This window comes from Vulpes lagopus, chromosome 14 (genome assembly GCF_018345385.1).
Source record: "Vulpes lagopus strain Blue_001 chromosome 14, ASM1834538v1, whole genome shotgun sequence".
Lineage (NCBI taxonomy): Eukaryota > Metazoa > Chordata > Mammalia > Carnivora > Canidae > Vulpes > Vulpes lagopus.
This window is the reverse complement of record NC_054837.1, coordinates 33,747,445-33,774,270: the sequence shown is the minus strand read 5'-3', so window position 1 is coordinate 33,774,270 and position 26,826 is coordinate 33,747,445. Positions and strand designations below refer to the sequence as shown.

The 26,826-nt window shown below is 50.8% G+C and overlaps 1 protein-coding gene across 1 annotated transcript in view; it reads right to left on the bottom strand.

The window, feature by feature from the left end:
- TMEM132C (transmembrane protein 132C) overlaps positions 1-26,826 on the bottom strand; it is a 303,193-nt gene that overhangs the window by 35,256 nt on the left and 241,111 nt on the right. The window contains exon 4 of the mRNA XM_041728365.1: positions 26,201-26,384. Within this exon, the coding sequence (XP_041584299.1) occupies positions 26,201-26,384 (184 nt within the window). The remainder of the gene's footprint in view (positions 1-26,200; positions 26,385-26,826) is intronic.

Genomic DNA, 26,826 nt, shown 5'->3' with positions numbered 1-26,826 from the left:
CATTCATTTTCTCAATTCAAGGCCGCCTAGTTAAAATGATGCACAGGCTGCCCGGCAATCAGCTGTTATGCTGATTAATGAAGGTGTCTGAAACGAAGGTTCTGGATTCAGGGCAGATGAGTCCAGAGAAGAGCCATCAGATAAACAAACTGACTTTGTTACGTGTGACCAGCAATTTACATAACCCTGTGATTAAGAATATATTATGGACACACACTGGGATTGCAGGGGCGGCCTTTCAAAATCCCAGCCACTGATGTGGTTCCCCCTCTAACCAGGCTAGCGCATACCCCGCTCTGCTGCATGGCCTGGTCTGATGGTCCTTCTCATCAGGGAGGGAGGGGAACCTTGTTACCGGCCGGCTTGCAAGCGGCAGGCCTGATGGAACAGGCCAGATTGGAGCTGCCGCCTCCTCCGTGCCCATTTCCTAACGAACCAAGGCCTCAGGGTTCCGTGCACGATATTCTGGTAAAACTGATTTTTAAAATGCTTGGAGAGATGCCAGTGGGGAATGCACAGCTCATGGGCTCATGCAAACTAACACTGCTGTAATTTCCTCCTTGCAACTGCTCTGGGTCCTCTAGGAGCAGTCAGAGCCAGGAGGTGGAGGGCCAGGGAGGGGACGTGAGCTCACTGCCCCAGGACGGTTCCCCTGATGCTGCGGGGAGCAAGAGGGACGACCGCCTCCACCAAGAAGGTGATGGGCCCTCCACGTGTGGCTGTGCTCGGTAGATTTCCCTGTCTGGCACCTCTGCCTGGCCTCACCTGGCAGTCTCTTCCCGAAATCTTAGCCCCGCAGGGTGGTACGCAGGGCCCCCCAGGTAGGGCCCAGGTCTGACAGCAGGAAGCATCTTGGCCTCCGTTCCAGGCAAAGTGCAGAGGTGCTGAGCAGGAATAGCCCATAAGGCAGCTCCTGCGTCCCAGGGGACAGCCACAAATCCCCAGACAGACTCTTATTCATGGGGCGTCTGCCAGGGGTCCAGAGGCCAGTGTTCGCAGCAGTGATGACCATCATCAACATCCTACAAGTGACTGCTGGGGATTTACCCCAAAGATACAGATGCAGTGAAACGCCGGGACACCTGCACCCCGATGTTTATGGCAGCAATGGCCACAATAGCCAAACTGTGGAAGGAGCCTCGGTGTCCATCGACAGATGATGGATAAAGAAGATGTGGTTTATGTATACAATGGAATATTCCTCAGCCATTAGAAATGACAAATACCCACCATTTGCTTCAACGTGGATGGACCTGGAGGGTATTATGCTGAGTGAAGTAAGTCAGTCGGAGAAGGACAAACATTATATGTTCTCATTCATTTGGGGAATATAAAAAATAGTGAAAGGGAATAAAGGGGAAAGGAGAAAAAATAAGTGGGAAATATCAGAAAGGGAGACAGAACATGGAAGACTCCTAACTCTGGGAAACAAACTAGGGGTGGTGGAAGGGGAGGAGGGTGTGGGGTGGGGGTGACTGGGTGAAGGGCACTGAGGGGGACACTTGACGGGATGAGCACTGGGTGTTATTCTGTATGTTGGCAAATTGAACACCAATAAAAAATAAATTTATTAAAAAAAAAAACATCCTGCAAGTGTGGGTTCCATCTGTGCGAGGTTTCTAGGGTTGCTGGTAGAGTGCCACAAACGGGGTGGCTCAGCCTATGGGGCCATGTTCTGTGACCGCCTGGAGGTCCGGCAGAGGATCCAGCCCTGCCTCCTCCAGCTCTGGTGTCTCCTGCCGAGTGGATACGTGGCCCCTCCCTGCACGTGTCTGTGTCCAGATTTCCCTGTTGTCCTGAGGATGTCGGTCCTAGTGGATTAGGGCCCACTTTAGGGACTTCATCTTGGGTCGGTGACACCCATACAGACCCCATTTCCAACTAAGGTCACATTCCTAGGTGTTGAGGGTGAGGACTTTGGGGGCATAATTAAATCCACAGGACGCCTCTCTCCCCTCTGCAGAGAACTTCGAGGGATCCTGGTCACGTTTGATGTGCAACACGGCAGAGCAGAAAGGGTGGATGTTGCCATTGTGGGGAAATAGGCCCGGAGGACTTTCACTCAAACCCTCCCACCTCCTGATGGCCAAGCCCCTTTACGTGAGCTCCCAGGAGACCCTGAGCTGGGCCCGTTGGCACTGTCGTCACTGGTAAACATACCACCCCCATGGCCACTGCATAGTTTTGAGTGTCCTCAAGAACTGCACACTCTTCCAGGCATCTTTGCCTGTCCTGATGTATTTACTCCTCCTGACACCCCGGGGGAGGCAGGTACCCTGATTCTCCCCACCTCACAGGGTCAGGAACGGAGCTGCAGGAGGGGAGCCCCCTGCCCAGGAATGCACAGGTGTGGGCAGGTGTGGCCCTTGGGAGGGGAGGCCACCATGTCCCTAACCCCAATCTCTCTACAAATGCCATGAACTGACTTCGAAGAAGCAGTTGAAAAACCAAGCTTCATGGAGCTACAGTCCACACAGCATACAACTCTCAGGTAACAGACAGCCCATCCCTGACGTCTGGTTCCCAGACATTTCCATCACCCAAAAAGAGACCCCGGGTCCCTTAGCTGTCCCCTCCAACCTCCCCTCCTCCTAGCCCCTGTCTCCATGGACTCGCCTCTGCGGGGCACGTCCCGCAGGAAGGATCACACACATGAGGGTCCTGACCGGCTTCTCTCACTGGCCGTCACAGTTCCCAGGGTCATCCGTGTGGTAGCGCATGTTAGCACCACACTTCTTGTCATGCCGGGAGCCTCCCTCTGCCTGTTGGATGGAACACATTTTGTGCACCCATTTGCCAGCCAACGGACATCTGGGTGGTGATCTGACCCCTCTGGGTGCTGCTGGGTGACACTGAAGCACAAGTTCTTTTTTTTTTTTTTTTTAAGATTTTATTTATTTATTCACGAGGGACACAAAGAGAGGCAGAGCTACACAGGCAGAGGGAGAAGCAGGCTCCATGCAGGGAGCCCGATGCGGCACTCGATCCCAGGACCCTGGGATCACGCCCTGAGCCAAAGGCAGACGCTCAACCACTGAGCCACCCAGGCGTCCCTGAAGCAACCGTTCTATGGGGGACAAATGTTTGCATTTGCATCTGGCAGTAAGGGTGCAAAGCTCTTCCTCAGGACCAGGTGACCGCCCACACTCTTCCCTGGGATCAAGAGTTTTAACTCCTCTGTGCTGAGGGAGTGAGCCTGACCCGGAGGACTTGTGCATCCCCTTCCTCCTGGAACCGTTTCCTGGATACTGGGCAGCCCACTTCTCTGGCATCTGGGCAGAGGAAGATTATTTTGGGGGGTCATTTCATAAAGACTCCGCAACGGTAGGCTTGGCTGTGCCCTGGGGCCAAGGGTGGTGGGTGCCCATCCCGGGGCACCCCGTCCTCTGCACCGATGGGCACGCAGGCGGCAGCTCCCTATTTCTTCCGTGAATGCAGCTTCTTGTGACTCAGAACGCCGTGTCCCAAGCCCAAACGTTCCTAGACGGTGTGTCATTAATTACAGTGTCCGCCTCGGGCTGCCTTTCCAGCTGCATCTCTAACGAGCGACCCCTCCTCGCTGACCCTTGGTCGGCACAGGCGTTCTTTGTTGGAGCCTGCGTCCCTTCCGAGTTTGGAAGCACGGATCAATGGGGTGTTGTGAGGCTCCCTCGTCTCACTTCCCATCTCAGGGGAACAGGAAAGGGTCCTTGTATGTGATGTGCGCAGGCTGCTCCTGGCACAGACCCCACCCCATGGCCAACAAGGGCCCCCTTTGATGTGCGGGTAGGATGGCGCCGACGTCAAGCATTAGCTAACTTATGCGGCTGGGCCTATTTCAAGCCTCGCCTCCGTACAGCACCCAGGGGGAGCCCCTCAAACCTGAATGAGATCATGTCCCTGCTCTGCTCAGGCCTCCTCCCGCTGCCCATCTTCTTCAGAGTGAAAGCCAGAGTCCCTGGGACATGTGGGGACCTTGGGGCCTCCCTGCCTTCGTCTTCTCCCTCCCTCCCATCCACATGCCTTCCAGCCACCATGGCCTCTGCTGTGCCTTGAATGTGACCACGTCCCCGCAGGCACTGTCCCTCTGCCTGGAATGCTCTTTCCCCAGACACCCGCACGGCTCCCTCCTCGTCCTGCGAGGCTCTTCGTTCAAATGCAGCCTCCCCGCCTCCACACCCTGCGGGCTCCGCGGTGCTGTGATCAGAAGGGAGTGGGCCTCCCCGAATCGGCCTCCACGGGCCCAGCTGTGTGGGTTTTCATCGTGGAAACAGCTGTGCCAAGCACATCAGTTACTGACGTTAACAGGACTCGTTCCCGAGCTACTGTGGCCCCGCGTCCCTGCCAGCAGTCCCCCCGGGAGAACCAGACTCATGACAGTACACCATTTAACAGATCAATCCTCCAACAGTAGCTGAGCAAATTTCCCTCCCTCCCTGAGGATGCAAGCTAACAGCTCTGCGGGCTGGCAGTAACGGACCAGTAATTCCGGGTTCTGCTGCTGCAGGGAAGCCCACCTCCCACCTCATTTACTCCTGATTCACTGGCGGGGCACATGGGGACGCAGGCATCCAGCTTCACTTATCCATCAATTTACTTCCAATGCAAGATGGAGATTCTATTCCAAAACGCTCATTCGAAACAAGAAAACAATTCAATTTAAGAAGGCGTGCGTCTCCAGAAGGTCCAGCACCGCAACCGAGGTATTAAGGGGGACTGTCCCTTGGGATGGCATGTGGAATATGTGGCATCAACTTCCTCGAGAAAGGTCACATTTTCACAATGTAGCCAAGAAAGGAAGCAAATGAGAAGTAGGTGCTTTATTTCTCCAAAGCTGGAGCGTCTGTTCTCAATATGTTTGCATCACGTACGCTACTGCCCTGGAACACGGCTGTCCTGCCCCAGCAACATTATGGAGGAGGCAGATGTGGCCAGCGGTCCCCGTGTTCCCTCAGCCCCTGTGACCCTGTTTCTTACCAGAAGCACATGCACAACATACCTGGAGCTTCTTGCTTTCCTGAGCTCCTGGGGAGAACATGTGCCCCAGATCTCTTGCAGCCAATGCAACATGAGTGCAAGTGATGTGTGTCCCGTTCTGGGTTGACACAGGTAAGAGCCAGCATGCTAGCTCTCTGCTTTCTCTCCCTGGTGGGGCAAGGTAGGGTGGCAGGGTGGTATGTGTCAAACCCCCGAGTCACCAGATGGAGGAGAGCCCAGGCCGATCCACCAGGCTTTAGGGGGGTATGACAGGTAAACTCAGGCGTGTTGAATCACTCTCTCCAGTGCTCATCTGCTGGGGGAGGAAGTGGGACATCTGCTGACAGGTCATCCAGAGAAGCCAGGAGTGCCATGCACCTGGGCAGGAGACAGCTCTCCAGCAAACACACCCACGTTTGCACTGACAGACCGAACTGCCAGGGGCTTTGGATTTTCAGAAGGAAATCTAGGACAGGAAAATGCTTAGCTCGGAGGCATGAGTCACCAGAGCTGCACTCCTGAACCCAACAGCTGTGCGCAGTCAGGGACGAGAACCTTGCAGGTGAGCCTTCCTGGTGCTCATCAAAGTCATATAGAGAGTGCTCGGCACATGGGCACTTGGGGTTGTGAGCTCAGGGGTGAACTCTGGATCAGTCAAGCAGAAAGGGGAATTTGTCAGAAGCATCTTGGTCTGCACAGCAGGTGGTCAATCTTGGGAACAGGGCAGCACCGTGACCGAATCCGGGCGGCAGGGGCTGTTCCATGTTTTGTCAGGGAAGTGCTGATGAATGGATGCCCCTCGTTGTTGTTTGCTGTCCTTGTGTCAAGCAGGTTGAGGAGAAGAACCCGGCTGGCCCACGTCAGGTGGTCCGTCCTCACAGGCAGTGGCCAGGCAGGCCGGGAGGATCCTCAGCTACAGGGCTGCTGGCACCTGCATGGACGGTGGCCCGGGCACTGCCCACCTCATTTCCCCGGCTTTCCCCAAGGCTCAGAGGTGCTGGCGGGCCCAGGCGTCCAGTCTATCCGCAGGCTCAAAGTCCAGAATGTTCCTGCATCTCTGTGCCCAATTCATTCTACCATAGCTGTTGGCACACAGCCCGGTCCCCCCTCCCCCGCCCCACTGCCTGCCCAAATCTGCCACAACCCACGAGTCCCACTTGGCTGTAAGTACGGACTGACAGCCCAGCATCTGCAGGTAAATCTCGGACGGCACTACCCCTAGTGGCAGGCCCTGCCTGGCAACACACAGAGGCCCGGCAAGTACCCACAGTTCATGGGTTCCCCAATTTTGCAAACCTACAGGCCCCAGCACGCAGACCTGGCTCCCAGTGGAATGGCGAGTACTCCCCTCAACCTGCTGATTGCTCCAGGGCCCTTCTGAGGTGAAATACACACACTGTAAAATTTAACCATTTTTATCCGTAAGGTTTGATGAATTTTAGATACTCTACCTAGTGAAGAACCAGTGCCACAAACCAGTGCTAGCACCTCGCCTCCAGCCTGAGGTTCCTGTGCACCGTTTGCAATTAACCTCTGGTCCCACAACTGGCCCCAGGCAAACACTGATTGGTTTTCTCTCCCTACACTTTTGCCTTTTCTAGAAATTACACACACACACACTCTCCTACATTATGTAGTATTTTTGCTCACCCGTTCTTTGGTTCACCAATACACCAATACTTTCCCGCTTTCTGCCACCAGAGTTCTAGTGTCTGGCTACCCTTCCACTGAGTCCCACTTGGACTAGCCGAGGGGTATTTAGGTCGATTCCACTTTCTGCAATCACAAATACTGTTGTGTCATGACACCTGCCTCCCTGTCTCCTGTGCACAGGTGCTTTCATGTCTCCAGATACCCAGGAGTAGAAGCGTGGGCTTTACAGCAAGCAGACATTGAGCCACCGAGCCGTCTTCCAACAGCTGTTTGTCATGTTGCACCCCTGCCTTGTGCAACCACGCCACTTCCCGTTTCTCTGCATCCACGCCAGCACCATGTATCCTCCTTCTTCTCTGCTGCGGCCATTCTCCTGAGCTCACGGCACAATTTCATTCTGCTTTAGATCACATTTACCACTGACTGATAATATGGAGTATTTGAATTCTCCTAACACTTCACATTAAAAAGAATTACTCTGGTTAAGTCTAGACTCAAATTCATCTAACCATTGCTCCAACATTATCATATTTAATCTTTATGGGAACAGGATGTGGAAAAAAAAAACAGGTAATAGGAAAGCAAGGAGGCATGTTGGCCCACGGCAAAAAAAAAGAAGGAAAGAAAGATCCGAAGAAAATGAGAATGGTAATTAGGAGCAGCTCAATGATGCAAGCATAAATCACGTTTTATATGGGCCAATCATTTAAATTCATTACCAACATATATGTGTGTGTGTGTGTGTGTGTGTGTGTATTTCACAATGCACTATCTCAAATTTCCTTGTAAAAATGGGATTTCACAAAGATACGTGCCACTTGTCTGTACCAGCAGAGTCAGTGTCTGAATAATGAGATTTCTAGGGCATCGCATGCAGGCTCGGCGGCTGGCGTGTGTGCACCGCAGCCGCTGGGTAGGTGGTCTCTCTGCCCTGGGTGAGTGCACTCCACACTGAGGTTTCATTACCTCCTCCTTAATTGTTAACGAGTGTGTCTGCTCCGGAGTCTGGGAGAGTCCCAGGGAACGTGAGGCCCACATCAAAAGGGTACACCCAGACAGCTGCAGCCAAGAGGCTCCCTCGCCGCCCCGGGCAGATCTCTCAGACGAATGCAAACCTTTTGCAAATGAGTGGAGAAATTTTCCAGTGTCCTCGGCTGCGGCCCAGCTTTGCATATTTGATTTAGAGAAGCATCAGTGGTAATCTGGTCGTCAAATCCCTGTCCCACGTGGAGTTCCTGACATATTGGACAAATACGAGCCCAGGGAGGAAAGAGGATCTTGCCTCTTTCTTTCAAGTGATTAAGCACAAGAGAATTAGTCTGTCTTCTCCATGGCTTTTCTGGCAAATTCAAACAAGGAGCCTGCTCCAAGGGTCAGTGAGAGCTGATCAGGATTCTAAGGACAGAAGTGGCCTTCGGAGGTGGGGTGCCTGCTGCTCCCTGGGTGTGATGTGCTCTCTGGAACCCCTCCTGGGTCTCTGCCCAGCGGTCCAGGTGGACCCGTGGGGAGGTTAACAGCACAAGCCACCTGCTTCCCACCCACCTCTGCCACTTACTGGCTGGCTGTCCTTGGAAAATGACTTAACCTTTCTGTGCCTCAGCTATTTTCTCTTTAAAAAGGGGGAAATTCTAGTTTCCCTCGGCTACCTTGTCTTGGTTGCCTGGGGCTGCTATAACAGATCCTCACACACTGGGGTCTTTCAAAACCAGCAAATATCCTGTCACGGTTCGGGGTGCCGGAAGTCCGACATCTAGGTGTCCACGGGGCCGTGCTCCTCCAGCGGCCTTCAGGGAGGACGGGCCTACCTCCTTCAGCGTCCAGGGGTGGCTGCGTCCCTGGCACTTCTTGGCTTGTGGGGCCGCACCAAATCTCTTCTTCCATCTCACATGGGCTGCTTCTCTATGTATCTGTGTGCCTTCTCCTTTTTTTGATATCTGATGAGGACATGCTCATGGATTTAGGACCATCCTCATCCACCAGGAGCTCATTTGTCCCTTTTACGTTCATCACACAGGCAAAGACCCTAGCATACCAGGGATGCTCCAAGAATATGTCTGGGGCTTTTAGTTAACTATTACTCCAGGCCCTGCTGGTGTGGATAAGCAAGTAGATGATGGGTGACGTGGTCATGTGGACACATCGGTGCAAGCAAAGCTCTGGGGGCTGGGGCGGGACGTGGCGGGGGACCCAGCATGTCACCCAGGCTGGTGCTGGGGTGTGGGAGTGAGGATGCTGGTACCAGCATGGTCCTCGGGGTTAGGACACAGTTCGTCTCTAGGGTCCGCATTCCCACGAGGGATGGTTTCAAGCCTCCCCCAGAGAGCCTTCTGTGTGTTTCTTTTCACCCCTTCAGCCTGATCTCGAAGAGGTGAAGTCTTTGCAGTAGTTGAACTAGGCTATAATACTCTTTAAAATGCATAATCTTTCTTTAAAAATGCACCCAATGATGTCATTGGATCATGCATTTTAAGTGCAGAAGCCATAGGACATGTGAACTGTATCTCAAAAAGCTGGGATTTCGACCACTTCTGCCACCGCAAAAGAAACCTGGTGTCCGCTAGCTGTCGCCTCCTCATGCCTCACAACCCTGGGCAGCCACAGAGTCTCTGTGGAACTACCTACTCTGGCATTTCAGTGGAATTATAGAATATGTGGTCTTTTGTGACTGGCTCCTTTTGGTGAGCATCATGCTCTCAAGGGCCGCCTGTGGTGGAGCAGGTGTCAGCACCTCGGTCCTCTGTGCTGCCGAATGACTGCAGTGCTCTTGGCTGACAGGTGCAATTACCAAGCAGGAGTCAGAGATTCAAATGGCTAAGTACCGCCTACGTGCCGAGCACTGTGCAGACTGCACGCATTATTTCAACTAAAATGCTGACAGAGGTTGGGCAGGCATAACAAGTGGATAAAACAGAAGTGGTGGAAAATATTACAAACCCGTTCATGCTAACCCAAAGTCTCATTGACGGCTGGTTTCCAAGAACGGGGGCCATGGATTCCAAATCTTATTCTTTTGCAAGAAGTCAGAAATCCAGATTTATTTGTGTGAAAAATCTCCTAATTACTATATACAGACAACAAACAAAATTCATCTTCAGGCCAGATTCAGACAAAAGACCTCTTCCAGTTAATAATCTCTGCTCACAGACTAACACAATGGTCTCAAAAGAACTGCAGGGAACCATACACCCTCTGTTTGTAACCCCAAAGTTGATTTGGGAGGAAGAATGACAACTCATCCTGGTTTGCCCAGACTATCCCAGTTCTTTCTAAAAGTCCTATATCCTGGGAACCTCCTGCATCCCAGGGAAACTGGAATGGCTGGCCACCATATAAGGCATAGCCTATGCTTGTGAGGTGGCCATGTCTGAGATACTGTGGTTGGCTGCTCACCTTTGGGAACTACTCTACTCTTTATGGGCACAAGGAAGAAAGGAAAGAAGTTAATTTATTTAATTTATTCACACAACCATTTATATCAAAGAACCATTCTCTTTCTCCAACTTCCTCATTCAGTGGATCTGACTTTTAGCTGTTCTCAAAAATGACCTCATCACTATTACCATGACCATCGCCACTAATATAGTCACTACCACTACCACAATGGACATCACCATCATCACCATCACTACAACCATCAAGATCATCCTCACCCCCATCAACACCACCCTCACCATCATCATCACCATCAATATCATCATCATCATCACCACCATCACGACCATCACCATCATCATCACCATCACCATCACAACCATCACCATCACCACCATAACCATCATAACCATCATCAGCCCTTCATCATCATTCTCTTGCTCCTCTGCACGTGTTCACATAAATATTTTCCACTCTCAAGTGTGGTGGTAAAGATGAGAACAGTGAAAAAAAAAAAAAAAAGATGAGAACAGTGGAGTTGGATTTGCACCACTTCTAAGCTGTGCAGTCACCAGCATGGTAGCTGTGTCTCCAGGCCTCAGTTCCTTACCCGTAAAATGTAGATAATATCAGCTCAGTCTGTGCCCAGTAAATGTTAGTTATTATTCTCATGAAAATTAACCTCAGTGTGATTCAGCAGATTTTAATGTCACACATTCGCCAAACCAGGGCAACTCTAATTTCTGGAGGTTCTTCCTGGGTTTTGCCTCTGACTTTCCCCGATGAGGCTCCCCAGGGTGACACAACCACATTTTCAGGCAGGTCCTAGTGATGGCTGCCTCTAAGGAGGGCTGATGCTGAAAACACAAAATAAGATCAAATATGGGAAAGCATTTTATAAACCGTAGAGTGCTGAGCAAATGTCAGGGAAGGGGACTGAGACTCATTGTTTAAGCTTCAACTCCTCCCAGAATCAAGAAAGGCATCTAGGCCAGTGCTTTGCCCCGATCCCTTTGCAGAACTCAGCACAAAACAGCCAGAGTCTGGTGTCTCAAGCAGAACTGGAAGCTCCTGGAGGTTCTGCAGAAAATGAAGGCACTCTCATGTTTCCCGTGGTGTTCCTCCGCAGGAAACTCGTTATATAAATAATCTCAAATAAAAGCAGTCCCAACATTGCGAGTGACATTTTGGCTTGCTGACTCAGAAAGTCCCAGAGTCCCTCCCTAGATGCAGAAGCCTGAAGAGAAATCAGGTCACGGAAAGGCAAATATTCACAGTCAACATGGCTAAGCCCTGTCTCTGTAATTTCCACTCTGCCGGTGGTGGGATCCACCTGGGATGTGTGCCTCACGGGAGGCCCCGTTCTGTTTGCTGTGTTTCTTAGAAGCAGGTGGGGAGAAGCACAAGCGGTTGAGAAAGAGGCAGCAAGAATGATTTAGGAAAAGTTGCAAATACTATATATATATATACACATATATTTAAATATCTTATTTATTTACTTATTTATTTACTATATACATATATATGTATATATACATATATTTAAATATCTTATTTATTTATTTACTTATTTATTTACTATATACATATATATGTATATATACATATATTTAAATATCTTATTTATTTATTTATTTACTTATTTATTTACTATATACATATATATGTATATATATACACATATATTTAAAATTTTTTTATTATTATTTATTTATGATAGTCACAGAGAGAGAGAGAGAGAGGGAGAGACACAGGCAGAGGGAGAAGCAGGCTGCATGCACTGGGAGCCCGATGTGGGATCCAGGATCGCGCCCTGGGCCAAAGGCAGGCGCCGAACCACTGCGCCACCCAGGGATCCCCTACACATATATTTAAATATCTTATTTATTTACTTGACAGAGAGAGAAGCTGACCCCCACCGAGCAGGGAGCTGGATGCAAGGCTTGATCCCAGGACCCTGGGATCATGACCTGAGCTGAAAACAGATGTTCAACTGCCCGAGCCACCCAGGTGCCCCCTGCCACTGAGGTCTAAGTATATATACAAAATAGTTGCAGTCAGGGTTTCGGAGAGATACCTGCTCTCCCACGTCCACAGCAGCCTTATTCATAATGGCCAAGCCATGCAAACCACCCAAGTGTCCGTCAACAGATAAACGGGTCAGGACACGTGAGTGTATACAGTGGGAGAGTACTGCTCCTTAAAAAAGGAAGGAAACCTGCCGTTTGTAAGAACACAGATGAATCTGGAGGACACGATGGTCGGTGGAGTAAGCCTGTCACAGAAGGACAAATACTGCATGATCGCACTTCTATCCAAAGTCGGACGCAGTCACCCTCACAGGACCTGAGAACAGGGCGGTGGCTGCCGGGGGCCGAGGGAGGAGGGGACAAGTGCTGTTCACAGGGTAGGGGCTTTCGGCCACGCAGGACGAATGCCTTCCAGAGATGTACCGCACAGCACAGTCCCGGTGGTTAGGCATACGGCTCATGTGGGTTAGGAGGGCTGATCTTATGGTAAGTACTCTTGAGGACCAAGAGAACCTAAACCCAAAACTCAGACACAAGGAAATTTTGGGAGGTGATGGAGATGTTCATTGCCTTGACTGTGGAGGTGCTTTCCTGAGAGTGTGCATGTGTTCCAACTCGTGAAATTTTATACATTATACAGGTGCTGGTTTTTTTCTTTGTACATAATCTATGCCTCAATAAAGCTATTATTTTTTTTAAAGGCAGATGAAAGGGATGCTGAGCATCCCAAGGGCATAGTGGAAGCAAGAGACCTTGACTCCCCTGGATGAGTGGGAGGACAGAGCTGAGATGGGTAAGGTCGGCGAGGGGGTGGGTTGTGTGGGGGCTTCGGGCGGTGGCTGGATCCTCGTGTTGGGGCTCCGTGGATGCACAATATACAGGACTTTGTACTCTCATCCTCCTCTTTGGACACTGCCACAATGCCTGGGCAAAGGGGGGGAAAAAAACCTCCCACTCCGGGCAGGATTTGGGGCAAGAAGGTGGCAGGGAGGGATTGTGTGCTGTGTCAGGGGCACCCGCTTGGCCAGCCACAGCTGCTCATATGCTCCTTCCAGATTCAGAAGTGGAACTACAAGTTGCCAAGGGCTGTTATAAAGCTCTGCTGCAACCAGGAGAGGCTCTCAGTTCCTAGCAGTCTGCTTTTAGTTATGGAGATCCGTTTCAGGGGTTCATGTTACCTGGTAGTAGGTGGCCCCTTAAGGGAAAACAGAAACTCTCTCGTATGCGTGCTCAGAAGGCAAAAGAAACACTTTTCAATAAAATAAATGAATGTGCTGATTTTGACCTTTTTAGACTCCATGGCAAAATCCAGACGGAGGTAAAAAAAAAAAAAAACTCATTTCATCTAGCTGTTCTTGTATTAATTTGTAAAGCAAAATACTAAGATTAATTCTCATTCAAATCTGTACCCACCTAAGGTTCTTGAAAATGAAATTCCATTAACAATTCTCTTTCATTTTTACTTTCAAGAATTTTCAGTATCAGGGACACTCTGGCTCTGGCGATTTCTGTACTGGCACTCAGCAGGGATTCTGTGCGCATTCTGGAAACTTCAAATTTTTCCTTCCATTATGGGACACAATGCAGTATCTTACAAAGTTTGTTTTTTTAGAATCTCTTAATAACATGCAAGCATGTATCTGAGATGATACATTCGGAAGTGGATTTTAAGTCTGATTACAGTGAGTGGTTTAAAGTACTTGCTCTGAGAAACTGGACCATTTTTGTAGGTGATACACACACCGACACCAGCCCAGCATTTATTAGCAAGCTTGGAGACTGTGGCTACAACCACTCGACAGTAGTAGTTGGAAGAGGAATTATATACTGCTCGTATACTTGTTTTCTAGTAAACCCTGCCTTTTGGAGGCCCCTTCAGAACGAAAAGAAGTAAAGGGAACACCATGAATCTCAAGCCACTAATGACAGTCACTTTGGACTCTGGTAAAAACAAAACAAAACAAAACAAAACCAGAAATCGAAGTCCTTGGTTTGGTGCTGAAACCCAAAATTAGAGGACAGGAAAACTAACAACAACAAAAAATTGAGTATTAGGTAGATGGCATCTCTTTCCCTATATATAACTAAGGAGAATGGGTTTTACTTGGTCTGCTGATAAGTTCAGTCAGGGTTGTCTGGTACAGTTGTACAGGCTTTGCACTGCACAAGGGCTCCACATTCAGACTGCAGATATAGAACCTTCTGGTAGAGGGAAGTCAAGTGCCTTATGGAAGGGCACCTCTTTCTAATATGCATAAAGACACTACATGGGCCAGTGGTCTGGACCTTCCCCCAGGACATCATGAATTATGAGGAAGCGGCATGCAGATACTTCCAGAGCTGTTTCCCAAGAGTAGACAGGCTTCTAAACCCAGTCTCATGTCTTTACTTTTTCAATTTCATTACTGAAGGGCATGTTGATTCATGCAGCGTGTAAGCAGGAACCTTGATTATTTTGTTCACGCCTGAAATTCAAAGTCCAGAACGCCGATCTGGCACATTACAGACATCCGGTAAATGTTTGTTCTGAGGACAAATAGGTCATCCTGTACCTGAAGCCACTACTACAGTCAGCTTGACATCTGTCCTTCACTGCTTTCCCATCACCTTGGGAATATGTCATTAATCACCAATTTTTGAGCAGAGAAGATAACACGAAGGAGGGAATAATGAGTCTGCCTTGAAGAGGATTCTAGGTGGAAAGTTAATAAGTGAGTGAATTAAACCCCCCTCACAGTTAACTCACACATTTGTGAAGAACTGTCGGGCTAGGGGACTAGATTTCTGGGTGAGAATCTGAGACACGGCACCCCCACCCCTCGCCCAGACGCATGTTCAGCCCTCCTTCCCAGCCCAGGAGTCCTCAGACATGCTGGTCTCAGCATCCTTTTATAGCCTTGAAAATTATTTGGAACCCTCAGATCTTGCCTACATGCATCATACCTATTGATATTTATTGCATATTAGAAATCAAAATCTTGGAGAAGCTTTGGAAAGCCAAGATCACACCATCCCACCAGGTGTTAGGACAAGGCCACCATCCTGTGCCTCTGTGCTCTAGGGAGAGACAGGCGGTGAACAAGGCAGTCACCTCCAGGCAGTTCGGGGAGTCAGGCTCCACACTGGCCCCTGGAATCCTTGCCTCCTGGCAGTCGTGCCCTGGCTAGTCTTCCACAACGCATCAGAAATGGTTGCGTAGCCAACATAACACAGCAGAATCCATATGTGACCCCTGAGGCTGTCACACAGGGTGTCACAGCTTCGGCCGGGATCCCTGGTGGCGGGGGGACGGAGGGGACAGCCAGTCCACAGGCTGTGAGGCCACCCAGGCAAGGCTGCGGGCGTGCCCACCAGGAGGCAGACCCCAGCCCCAGCCCTTCAACATCTGGCTGCGACCCCATGAGACTCCAGAAGGGCTGGTCCTGGATTCCTGCCCTTTATTGCTATTTGAAGCCACCACCTCTTGAGGGTAAATTGTCAAACATCAATAGATGATGAAGGGTCTCAGGGACCCCAGGGGTTCCCATGTCACCTCTGATAATTACTGCCCAAGGGCGTGCAGAGTTTAAGGAGGGGTGCTCCATACACGCCTGCGTGCAGATGGGCTGGACTGGGTGACCAGCAGCACGCACCACGGCTGGATGCTGTGCACACGCCCCGAGGAGCCTCCCTCGGGCGCCCTCTCGGAGGCCGGGTGCTCTCCTTACTCTGTCATCTGCTCATTTCCATAGCCTCGGGTCTTGTGTTCACCCAGGAGTTAAGGACACAGTCCCACCAGATGTGTCGGGGCAGAATTTCACATAATATTAATGAACTTGGAATAGGGACCTAAAAAGAACATTAATAAAGTCTGTTTGGACTAACAAACAACAGGAATTTGTTCCTGCGTAGTCAACAAGGCATTTGACTATGAATGTGGAACAGAAGCTAATTAATTAATGCTACTGTTACTCCTGCTATCATAAATAATAATGACCAATGTTGAGGTAGCATTTAATATGCATCAAGCATTCTCCTAAGGGCTTCGTATATATTTGCTGATTTTATTTTAAAGTAGGCTCCATGCCCAGTACTTTCCTCATGTCCCCTCCAGTTCTTTGTGGCTTCTTTTGAACCTGGCCTCCTTCTGGGGTGCACATGCCGTGTCTGGCCAATCATAATCAGTGTGGTTGTCTCAGGCATAGGGTGTCAACACAAGTTAGACCCAGGTAAAGCCTGAGACTTTTGCTGGAACTCCTGGAGGAAAGGCAGACTTTCTCCTAAGAATGCTAAATTGTTTGGGTGCCAGCCTGTATTGACCTTTGGGAAACCCTGCCTGAGAAAGAAGTCTGCAGACAGAAAACCAGAGCTAAGGAAGAGAAACAAATGGCCAGAAGTGTGGATGGAGCACCTGGATCCACCTGTGCCTGAAGCCATGTGGACAATCTAATGAACTCTCCATTCAGAGTGAAGTCAGTTGAGTTCGGTTCTTGCCACCTGCTCCATAATTGTGCTGCTAAAATACAAGGAATTAAAAGACCTTCCATTATCCTTTTTTTTTTTTTTTAACTTCAACATATGAGATCAAAGACAGGGATGACACTGAAGAGTGGACAGATGAATAATGATGGGAAAAGCCTGGCTCACAGCAGAGCTGGTACAGGACCTGGGCCGATGGGGACATTTCCCACTTAGCCACCTCATTGCCGTCACTACAACACTATCCAGTCCACTAACGTGGCACTTAGCCACGTGTGGCTATTTGCCTCAGTTAATTAAGATTAGGTGAAGTTAAAAAGTAAATTCCTCAGTTGCTCTAGCCAATTTTAAGTGCTCAGTGAGCTCACGTAGCTAGTGACCTACGGAACAGTGCAGAGACAGAACATTGTTATAGAAAGTGCCACTGCCTTCCAGAAGCCGGGGACACAGCAAGAGGAGCCAGAGGGGTAGTGGACGGTGGACAGGACAACAGATAACACACATCACATCACGTCTGGCAGCAACGGGGGCTTGCAGAAGGAAAACCGCGCGGGGAAATGGGGCTGGTCTGCAGGAGGGCCTCCCGGAGGAGGTGGCTTTGAGCAGAGATTAAGAAGGCAGCCGTTCCTCATCCTGGATGGGCGCCTCAATCACCTGCGGTGTAGAAACAGGCGCCCGACTCCAATGATGCTGATGTAATTAATGCGGGGCAGGTGTGGCTGGAGGCTCCCCGCGCCCATCGCACCCTCCAGCCCAGGGGATGCTGACAGGTGGTCCAGGCAGCGGTGTGGTCACCAGGCTGGGTGATGGAGGGGCCGGGGTTCCTTCTCCCCCCAGGCTGGGTGTAAAGAGCTGAGGGTCCCCTGAGGGGTTGAGTGATGGAGACACTGGGGTGAAGACTTATTGTCCATGGCAGCAATGTTTGGCCCGTTTGGGGCCATGAGCCCCTCTCACTGGCAGGTGAGGCCTAAGAAGCCCTCTCAGAATAACATTTTTAGGTGCACACAATAACACACAGAGACTTACAGAGGAAAGGAACCTCAGATCTGGCAATCCAGGTCCTTCTGCAACTAGCACTAGGTAATACGATCCAGTGTCGAGTGTAAAAATCAAGCACAATTTCTAATTGGCGAATGGTACGAACAGGATTACAAGATGTCTGTGTCAACTGTCCCTCAGTGAAGGCCTGCAGAGCTCTTTGGGCTGCTGCTGCCGCCCGGGGGCCTGTGATCCGTGTCCACCCGGAGGGACCAGTGAGGTTCAGGCCGATGTTCAGGACACGGAAGCGCAGTTGGCCCCAGATAGGTTCCTCCACCTGCCTGCATCTCTGGGGCTCCCTAGGGGACTGAGTCCCCCTGAGGGGACACTGGGTTTTCTGTAGGTCATCACTCCCCCGCCTGATGTCTCACGGTCCAGCAGGCGGGCAGGTGCGCAGCGCTCAGGAAGCAGTGGCCGGGGGCTGTGCTCTCCCAGCAGCGTGGGGTCTGGTTCTCGGTGGGCAGCAGACCCACCTCTCTGGGTGAGCACCTCCTGCCCCTGCCTCCAGCCGTGATGACACTAACAGGCCGGGGTGCGTGTGTGTGTGTGTGTGTGTGTGTGTGTGTGACCATTTCTGTAGTAACCACCACGTTACGAACGGAGGCCCAGGGAGGTCCAGTCACTCATCCAGGGTCACACAGCCACTCAGAGGCAGTGCTAGGATGCACACCGGCGTACTTGGTCCCGATTCCTATTCTATTCTGGACACAGAGAAGACACTGAAGATGCCACGGCACGGGGCATGGTGGGAAGGGAGAGGCCAGTGCACAGAGGGCCTGTGGTCAGCTGGCGCTGTGGGGTGGGCTTCTGTCCTGGGTCCCTTTCCAGGATGTGGCTCCTGCTGACCAAGTGTCGAGAGGAAGTGCCGCCTGCCAAGCCGTCTGCTAATGTTCGTCATCATCATGATAGATGGTTTTTCTTATTTTTCCATTTCTTTCTTGCTTCTATAATCCCATCTCTATGTCTTATCACCAGTGAAGTTATAAAATCTTTTCTTAAAGGATTTTTAAATTCATTTTAGAGAGAGAGAGTGAGTGCGAGCTGGGGCAGAGGCAGAGGGAGAGAGAGAATCTCGAGCATATTCCCCTCTGCGTGCACAGCCTGACAGGGGGCTTGATCTCACAGCCCCAAGATCATGACTTGAACTGAAATCAAGAGTTGGACAGTTGGGGCACCTGGGTGGCTCAGTGGTTGAGTGTCTGCCTTCAGCTCAGGTCATGATCCCGGGGTCCTGGGATCAAGTCCCACAGCAGGCTCCCCGCAGGGAGCCTGCTTCTCCCTCTGCCTGTGTCTCTGCCTCTGTCTGTGTCTCTCATGAATAAGTAAATAAAATTAAAAACAAAAAAGAGTCGACACTCAACCGACTGAGCCACCCAGATGCCCCTGAAGTTCTATAATCTTTGATATTAGAATACATGTTTTACTCTCCAAATAAAATAAGTAAATTAATGGGAGATACAAACTGGGGACAAGGCTCGAGCATCCCTCCACCCCACCCCTTGCTTTACTGCTGGGGAGACCCGGTTCAGCTACTGGCGGCAGTGGTGTGGAACACCATCGCTGACCACGGTCTGGGCATCACCGTTTGCAGCAGGTGGTGGACAAGGGATCACTCACCAGCTAATTAACTGGTAACCCCGAAAACATTCCTACCCAGTCGGAGCAGCGTCAGATGAGTCACAGACTTGCTTATTAGACATAGACCTGTGCCAGTCAGTTGGAGGGAGGCGTATTTCTAAATTGAATTCCCCAGTAAATCTCCAGCTGCGACAAGAAAATACTTATTCTGCCCATATAGTTATTTTTCAGTCCAGCAAACATTTTTCAATTGCCCGAGAGCATTGAAGCCATCCTCAAAACATTCTCAGGGGAGACACCATGTACAATTTCCAAGTAGGAAAAGGAGCATAAAATATCAGGGTAGGATGTTTCTTGAAAACAATAAAACATTATTTTTCCATTGTCTCTTTAAGAATAATATTCTCCAATCCCCGTCAAAGGAGATGTCTCTCCCTGCTTTGATATGTCTGCTGTTGCCTTCTCGAACCCAGGTGATTTTGGCAACACGCTTCCCCACGGACCCTACAGCGGAGCGAAGCCATTCGTCACTTGCAGATTGACAGGTGGATCCAAGAGCGTCCCTGCCATGCCTCCCACCTGTTCGTGCCCGTCCAGTCCCTGCATCTGGTTCTCCGAACTTAGCGGGGAAGGGATGTCGACAAATGGTCAGAGGATGCTGTTGGATAGAAAAATTCCAACCATGGGCTTCGGAGACCTCAACAGATCCCATCACCTGTATCTTCCATGTTAATTTTCTATGAAGAGAGGATGAAAGTGGTCAGGACCACTTCCTGATCATGTCTGCTTTTGAGGATGACCATACTGTGTTTCCTGGAGAGAACTGGAAGGCACCTGGAGCCTGCATCCCTTGGGGCCTCGCTGCAAACAGGATCTCTCCTCAAAGGAGTGGGTTAGAGGGTGTGTAATGAAGGGAGGGCAGAGCCATGGGCAGGAGCAAAGGAAGGAGCCAAGGATTGTGCAGCTGGGAGCTCTGAGGAGCCCCAGGTCCCCGGGCAGGGGGAGGCAGCCAGTCCCCAGAGCCCCGAAGGAGGAGACAGGAGCCACAGGCAGAGAAGACCATGCCTCTGGAGGACTTGCAGCAAGACAGGGAGGGATGAGGGGGTGTGGAAGGAGGTTAGGACGGCAACATAGCTTTTCGGGGTCATCATTCAAGCCGCAACAGGAGCCTCTGTCTCTCTTGGCTTCAGGCCAGTCACCTCCGGTCCTCCCGCTGGCTGAACCCCAGTAGATGTCAGAGGCCCAGGGAGACTGGAGGCTGCCGTTCATGGAGGCCAGCCCCTGGGGCCCAGAGCTGAGCAGAGCAGGGGGACAGGCCACTGCCACCACCCGCCCCCTGCCCGCCCCCACGCCATCCTTGCCTGCCGCACACTGGCCCGGGGCTCCCTGCACTTCTCAAACCTTAATGAATCTCCGGGTCGCCCAGGAGAGGTGAGGATTAAGATCATCATTCTGCAGATGTGAGAACACGTAGCAATCTCTGCTTTAAAGAGCCCTGGCGACAGCCGCTTTATTTTAAATTTGATTTTATGCGGAGAGACATGGACACGTTCTAGAAATTTTGAAAGCTTTATATAAGGAAAGAAGAAAACCCTGCAAGTCCCCACCATGTTTCAGGGGTCAAGGAGAATGACTTCATTTTTAGTTTGCAAAGGCAAAAAAAATGGTAATTGTCTGAAACTCTTTAAAAATCAGGGTGAATCTCGCCACCTCCCAGGAAACTCAACCTGGAACTCAGTCCATCAGTCCCGGAGCAGAGGGCATCTCCTTACACCTGCCCAAATCAGAGGTTCCTGCCTTCTCCAGGCTACGCATAAGATTTAGTTGATTTTTTTTTTTTAAACATGGAGACATGACTGGAACTAGAAACACTTATGTTCCACCCCCAGCCCTGCATCGCACGTCTTCACAGAAGCATCTTATTGTTACCCGGTCCCATCCTGTGAAGTATCTACATGTCTGCTGCCCTCTGGCACCCCCAGAGTATATGTAACCCTGGAGTGTATGTACCCCAGAGTGTATGCACCCCAAGAGCCAGAGTTGTCAGTTTGCTGTTGGTTTCCCCGGGGCGACCACAGTGAACATCCACTATGGCCTGCACATTGGGAGTGTGCAGTGTGACCCTGAATGTCTTCTGCTGCCCCTTTATTCTTGAAAAGAGGCCACTACCCCTGGACACTTCACCAGTGCACAGAAACTGCCACCTGGAAGTCTGAGTCAGGCCTCTACTCATGAGTTTTCAACTTGTGACGTGAATATTCCTTCCTTATGTGAAAGAACTGAATCTCAAAGCTTCCTTGGCTTCCGATGCTCCCTCATGTGGTGGTCTGTGCTGCCCTGGGCTGCCCTGGGTGCTCTCATGCAGACCCCTCTCTCTGTACATCCCCCACCCTGCCTGACTCTGGGCTTAAAGTAGGTGCTGTGTGTGCAGAGGCAGGTGCAGGGACTGGAGGGACGGGGTGCTTAAGGCTATAGAGCTGAGATGGGGGCTTCCCTGCCTCCCAGCAACCAGAGGGCCCTTTGCCAAGAAAGCATGAAAGCGGGGGGGTGGTGCGCAAATGCTGGCTTTCTGAATCAGGGCTCTCCACACAGAGCAGTGCCAAGGGTCAGCATGGCTCAGAGACTCCCATCTCGGTGGCTCACTTTGCAGGAGAGCTGAGACCCTTCCTGGTCCCATTTCATTCATCCCCTGGGAGCTGGAGCCTACCGCGAGGGGGACCCAAGGTCACTGAGGAGTCCGGATTCCTGGCTTTCTCACCTGGATTGAGGAAGGCACTTGAAAAGGCCTGGCTTGAAGGTGAGCACTTCCCCAATGAGGCAGATTTCCCATCTTGCAACCCTCTGTTTTACCTTTCTGACATTTGGATTTCTTTAGAAATGAGCGTCAATTGGGGGTAATTGACTTAACTTTTTCCATGACCTGACCACTCGCCTCACTGGCTGCCAGCAGGTGACATACAGATTTGCTTCTTGTTTACTTTTTTTTTTTTTTTAAACTTCTCGTCTCCTATTCAAGCTTCAGTTCTATCTACCAGTTGCTTCCAATAAAAGTTTACATTCTGGCTGCCTAAAACTGTACTAAAATTCATTCTAGAAAAAAAAAAAAACTTTGAAAAAACTAAAACAGAGAAGAGAAGCTCCTCCAAACGGCCTCACTTACTGTGCCCTGTCATCATAGCTCCAAACATCCCACACTGCCCTGCCCAGTTGAGATCAAACCGTACCTTGCAGGGGATGCAAAATGAGGACATCACACAAGCACCTGAATACAGCCCAGCGGTATTCAGCCATGTGAGCCCCTCAAAGATCATTTGGATGAAGCCAGTTTGAATTCACTCACAGTTACTTGCAAACAAATGGATTCTGAGTATGACATAAGTAGTCACTCCATTTTACCTTAAAAGCATCACAAAAACAATCACTGCAAGTAATTACATCTTGCTTCCAAGACGGCCTTCTTGTGGCCCCTTGAAAAGTATGGCAAGATGAGATCTCCTCCCCTTACCATGATTTCACTTTTCACAGTACCTGAAAGCCTTATCTTTTTAAACTAGGTAGGATAGGTCAAAGTTTCACATCCTAGGCCTGCTCACTTTTGCCCTAAGGGGTCAGATAGGAAGTATTTTAGGGTTTGCCAACCAAGCGGCAAAACTGAGCTTATTAAAAAGCTGCTTATATAATCATTTAAACTGTAGCTATTTGGAAATACAGAAACCATTCCCTGCTTGGCACAGGGTATGAAGACAGGCGGCAGACTGAGCCTGGCCCCATGGTTATAGATGGTTGACGCCTCCTCTCGGATGTGAGAAGTCAAGAGGAATAGATCTTCAACCTCAGAGTTTTAGCGGCTCCTGGCGGTAGATGACGCCTTCTGGGGTGAGGATGTGCTGTTGGCACCTGTCCACCCCCTCTCTTTTGGTGGCAGCCACAGTTTCCCACCGTGCACCACGCCCAGCAGCTCTCAGCCTCTACACCTGCTCCTGGGGGCAAGTTCCTCAGGCCCCACGGATCTGAGCATCACAGCCTTTGGCTTCAGTGATTGGCTTCAGGCTGGTCACGTGACCTGAGCCAAGCCAATCAGTTCTTTTTTTAAAAAAATTATTTATTTATGATAGTCACACACAGAGAGAGAGAGAGAGGCAGAGACACAGGCAGAGGGAGAAGCAGGCTCCACGCACCGGGAGCCCGACGTGGGACTCGATCCTGGGTCTCCAGGATCACGCCCTGGGCCAAAGGCAGGCGCCAAACCGCTGCACCACCCAGGGATCCCCAAGCCAATCAGTTCTAATCAGATCCAGTCCCAGAGACTGGCCTGAGTCTTGGCTTGTCCTGCTGGACACGATGCTATGCTCAGAGCAGCTCTGGGGGCACAGCCACCTGCAGAGTGAGTCTAGCGGGGGGAACACACAGGTGAAAGCATCACCTTCCTTGATGACATCATTTGCTGCATTGGATCCTTGGCACCCCATGGATGGTCTGCAGACCAGCAGCACTGGCATAACTCAGGACCTTTAAAAAACACCCAGCCCAGACTTCCTGAATGAGAATCTGCATGTAGGAAAAATCTCCAGCTGATTTCAACACACATTAGCTTGAGAACGCTTTTCTAGATGTTTTAGTTACATGGACCACGTTTGAGTCGGGCTGGGTTGGATGAGTCATCTGTATAACTCAAAGATCTCTGACTTATCTATTTCCTGGAATCCATAATGTAATTTTGCCAAGTGACACTCTCACTTACAAGCTCTTACCAGGCAGGCTGATAACAGTAATAAGAGAGTAACGGCATTTTAAGTCCCAAAGGGAGCTTTGATGCTACTCTGTCTCTAACTCTGGCTGCACCATGGAATTGCCCACCAGTGCCTGCCTCCCAGCCCTGGGGATCCTCACTTAATCCGTCAGGGTGGGGCCCAAACAACAATAATTCCTAAAGACTCCTGGGTGATGCACATGTACAGCCAGGGGTGAGACATACCTATTTCAGTTCTTCTATAGAAGAGATTGGTACACTTTTTCCAGAAAGGGCTGTCAGTACATACTTTAGGGGTGGTACACCACTCAGCACCTGCTACAAATACCCAGGTCTTCCTGTGTTGAGCGAAAGTGGCCATGGACCATGCAGAGATGGATGGATGTGGCTGTGTTCCTGTAAAATTTGACTTAGAAACACAAGCAGAGGCTGAGTTTGGTCCTGAGGTTGTATGCGGCGGAGTCCCGTTCACAGAGTGGCTTCATTATTTGGACAAGGCATTTCAACTCCTTGCATGCCAGGTATCAGGAGGGGCTGTGTGTCCGTGTGCTGCCTGGTGTCCATTCTTGCGTCTTCTAGCAAAACAATCCTGAAAGCTCTTTGGTTTTTCTCATGGTTTGTGCAGCTGGCCCATATCTTGGTTTGCATTTTCCCAGAAGGATTCCGTTGCAAGTGGTTTATTGTGACGTGCAGACAACATCAGTCCTGCTGCATAGATGGGAAGGACAGATTTGGACTGAGAAAGAAATCTCAGGCAAAAATGTGCTGGTGCTTGAGGTGGAAGGTGAGGCAAGGGCAGAAAATCCACAGAGTCTGTTCCAACATGAGTAACATCCCTGCTATGGGCAATGCTTCAGGTAGACGGTATGATCCCATAGGAGTCGTCATGACTGTGAGACTTTGTTGGAGTTTCTGGAAATGAGCCACGTGCTCTTCCTGGGCTCCAGGCTTGAACCATTTGGCAAGAGTATTAGCAGCCATGCTGCCATCATGAGTCAATGCAGAGGGAATAAAATAGTCCTAGAGACAGAGCTGAGTCCAGATCAGGTGGACGTGAGGCCTGGATGGATCCTCGACTCTGAGCCACACAAGCCAGTAGATTCTTGTTGTACTTAAGCCAACTGGGTGGCAGTTTGTCAACATGGAACCTAAAGAATCCTAATTGATGTATTTCCCAGCTTGGTATCGACGAAGCATGCTTATGCCAAAGCTGAGCAGAAATTAGGTTTACAACATCCATGCCAGGCTCCATGTGAGGGAGGGAGGATTCTGGCAAAAACCGTTGTAGCTGAACTTCCAAGTGTTCTCCACACGCCTCTAAACGCCATCGTCTCTGACCTCCCGGCAGGGTGTCTCCCTGTGGCGCGGAGTCAAGCGCGGGCATGGCTCTGGAGAATGGTCCTGGCATGGCAGGAGCAGGTGCGCGACCACAGAGCAAAACTGCAGTGTGGCTTCTCTCCATGCTCTCTTCCGTGCTCATTCCCAGCGGCCACGAGGTCGAACCAGAAGTCGCGGCTGAGTTTGTGTGTGCTGTATGCATGCTGTGTTCTGTGTGGGTCCAGGCTGTGTTGACTTGCCACGTGGGGAGCTAGACTGTGGTGTTCACCCAGCCCTCCCCCTGCGCCCTCTGGAGACCTGACGAGGCCACAAGACTCCTTATGACCAACAGCATCATACGGAAGAGTCACACGTCATTTCCAGGCCATTGCTTAGAAAAGCGTGTGACTCTCCAACCACCCCTTCCTCGGTGATGGCTACCATGAGGGCCATGTGTTCCTGATGTTGTACTACAAGATGGTGAGGGGCCCGTCCATTGAGGCCCCTGAGACCCCACACGAAGCAGAGCCCCTAAATACTTCAGCCATGGTTGTGTTACCCACCCGAGCTTGTGGGGCTGTGTGCTGTGCAGCCCTGCCTAGCTTATCTGACCAATACACAGCTTATCTAACCTAACATTTCCTTATAAAAAATGGAACAGAGGACAGGATGCCTGCGTAGCTCAGTGGTTGAGCATCTGCCTTTGGCTCAGGGCAGGACCCCAGAGTTCCAGGATCGAGTCCCACATCGGGCTCCCCACAGAGAGCCTGCTTCTCCCTCTGCCTGTGTCTGTGCCTCTCTCTCTGTGTCTCCCACAGATAAATGAATAAATAATCTTTTTTTAAAAAAAGGAACAGGAGAATAAAAACAAGTGGCATAACCAGAGAAGTCAATGATAAATGGGGTGCAGTGGGAGCGAGTGTCGTGAGGCCAGCAGGGAAGTAACCGAGGCTGAGAAATGGTACAGCGACTCGCCGAGGCACGGGTGCCACGCACCCGGGACAGATAGAGGGACACCACGGGGTGCAGGGGTGGCCGCACATCTTACCGTGGCTAGAGGAACGATGCCAGCCAGGTCCTTCTGGCTGATGAAGATCTCGGACACGGCGGTGTCGGTGGTCGCTCTCCGTGGATATTCCACCTGCCAGGCGATGGGCTGAGTCCCCGAGAGGCTACTGAAGCTGGCTATTTCGAAGTTCATCTGCATGACCTCACTGAACAGGCTGCTGCTTCTGGAAAAGGAGCAAAGGAGCATAGCTTTAGGCTGACTTCATTCCGTGGAAGGGCCCCCCTCTCCTGCCCGCCCCCCTCACAACGGGACCTAGAGTCCAAGGAGGAAACAAACGCCTTTTGGGGGCAGCACAGACCTGGGCGCCACCTGTGAGTTAGGGACAGAGCAGGACCCACAGCAGGAGGATCTGGGCAGAGCCTGAAGCAGGCACATTAATGGGCGTCTGTGCTGCTCCTCAGACCACAGGAGCCCGCTGGCTCCACCCCTGCAGTGTGAGCCCGGGGGACCTAGCAACCAAGTTGGGCACATTTTGGGCTCCGTTTCTCGGGTATGCCAGAGGCTGCAGGCAGCTCATCCACCACCTTTAACCCACCTTAGCATTTCCCGCAGTTCTAGAAGCACAAAAGGGACCAGGGGCTCCCCTGCAGCAAGGTGCAAGCCCG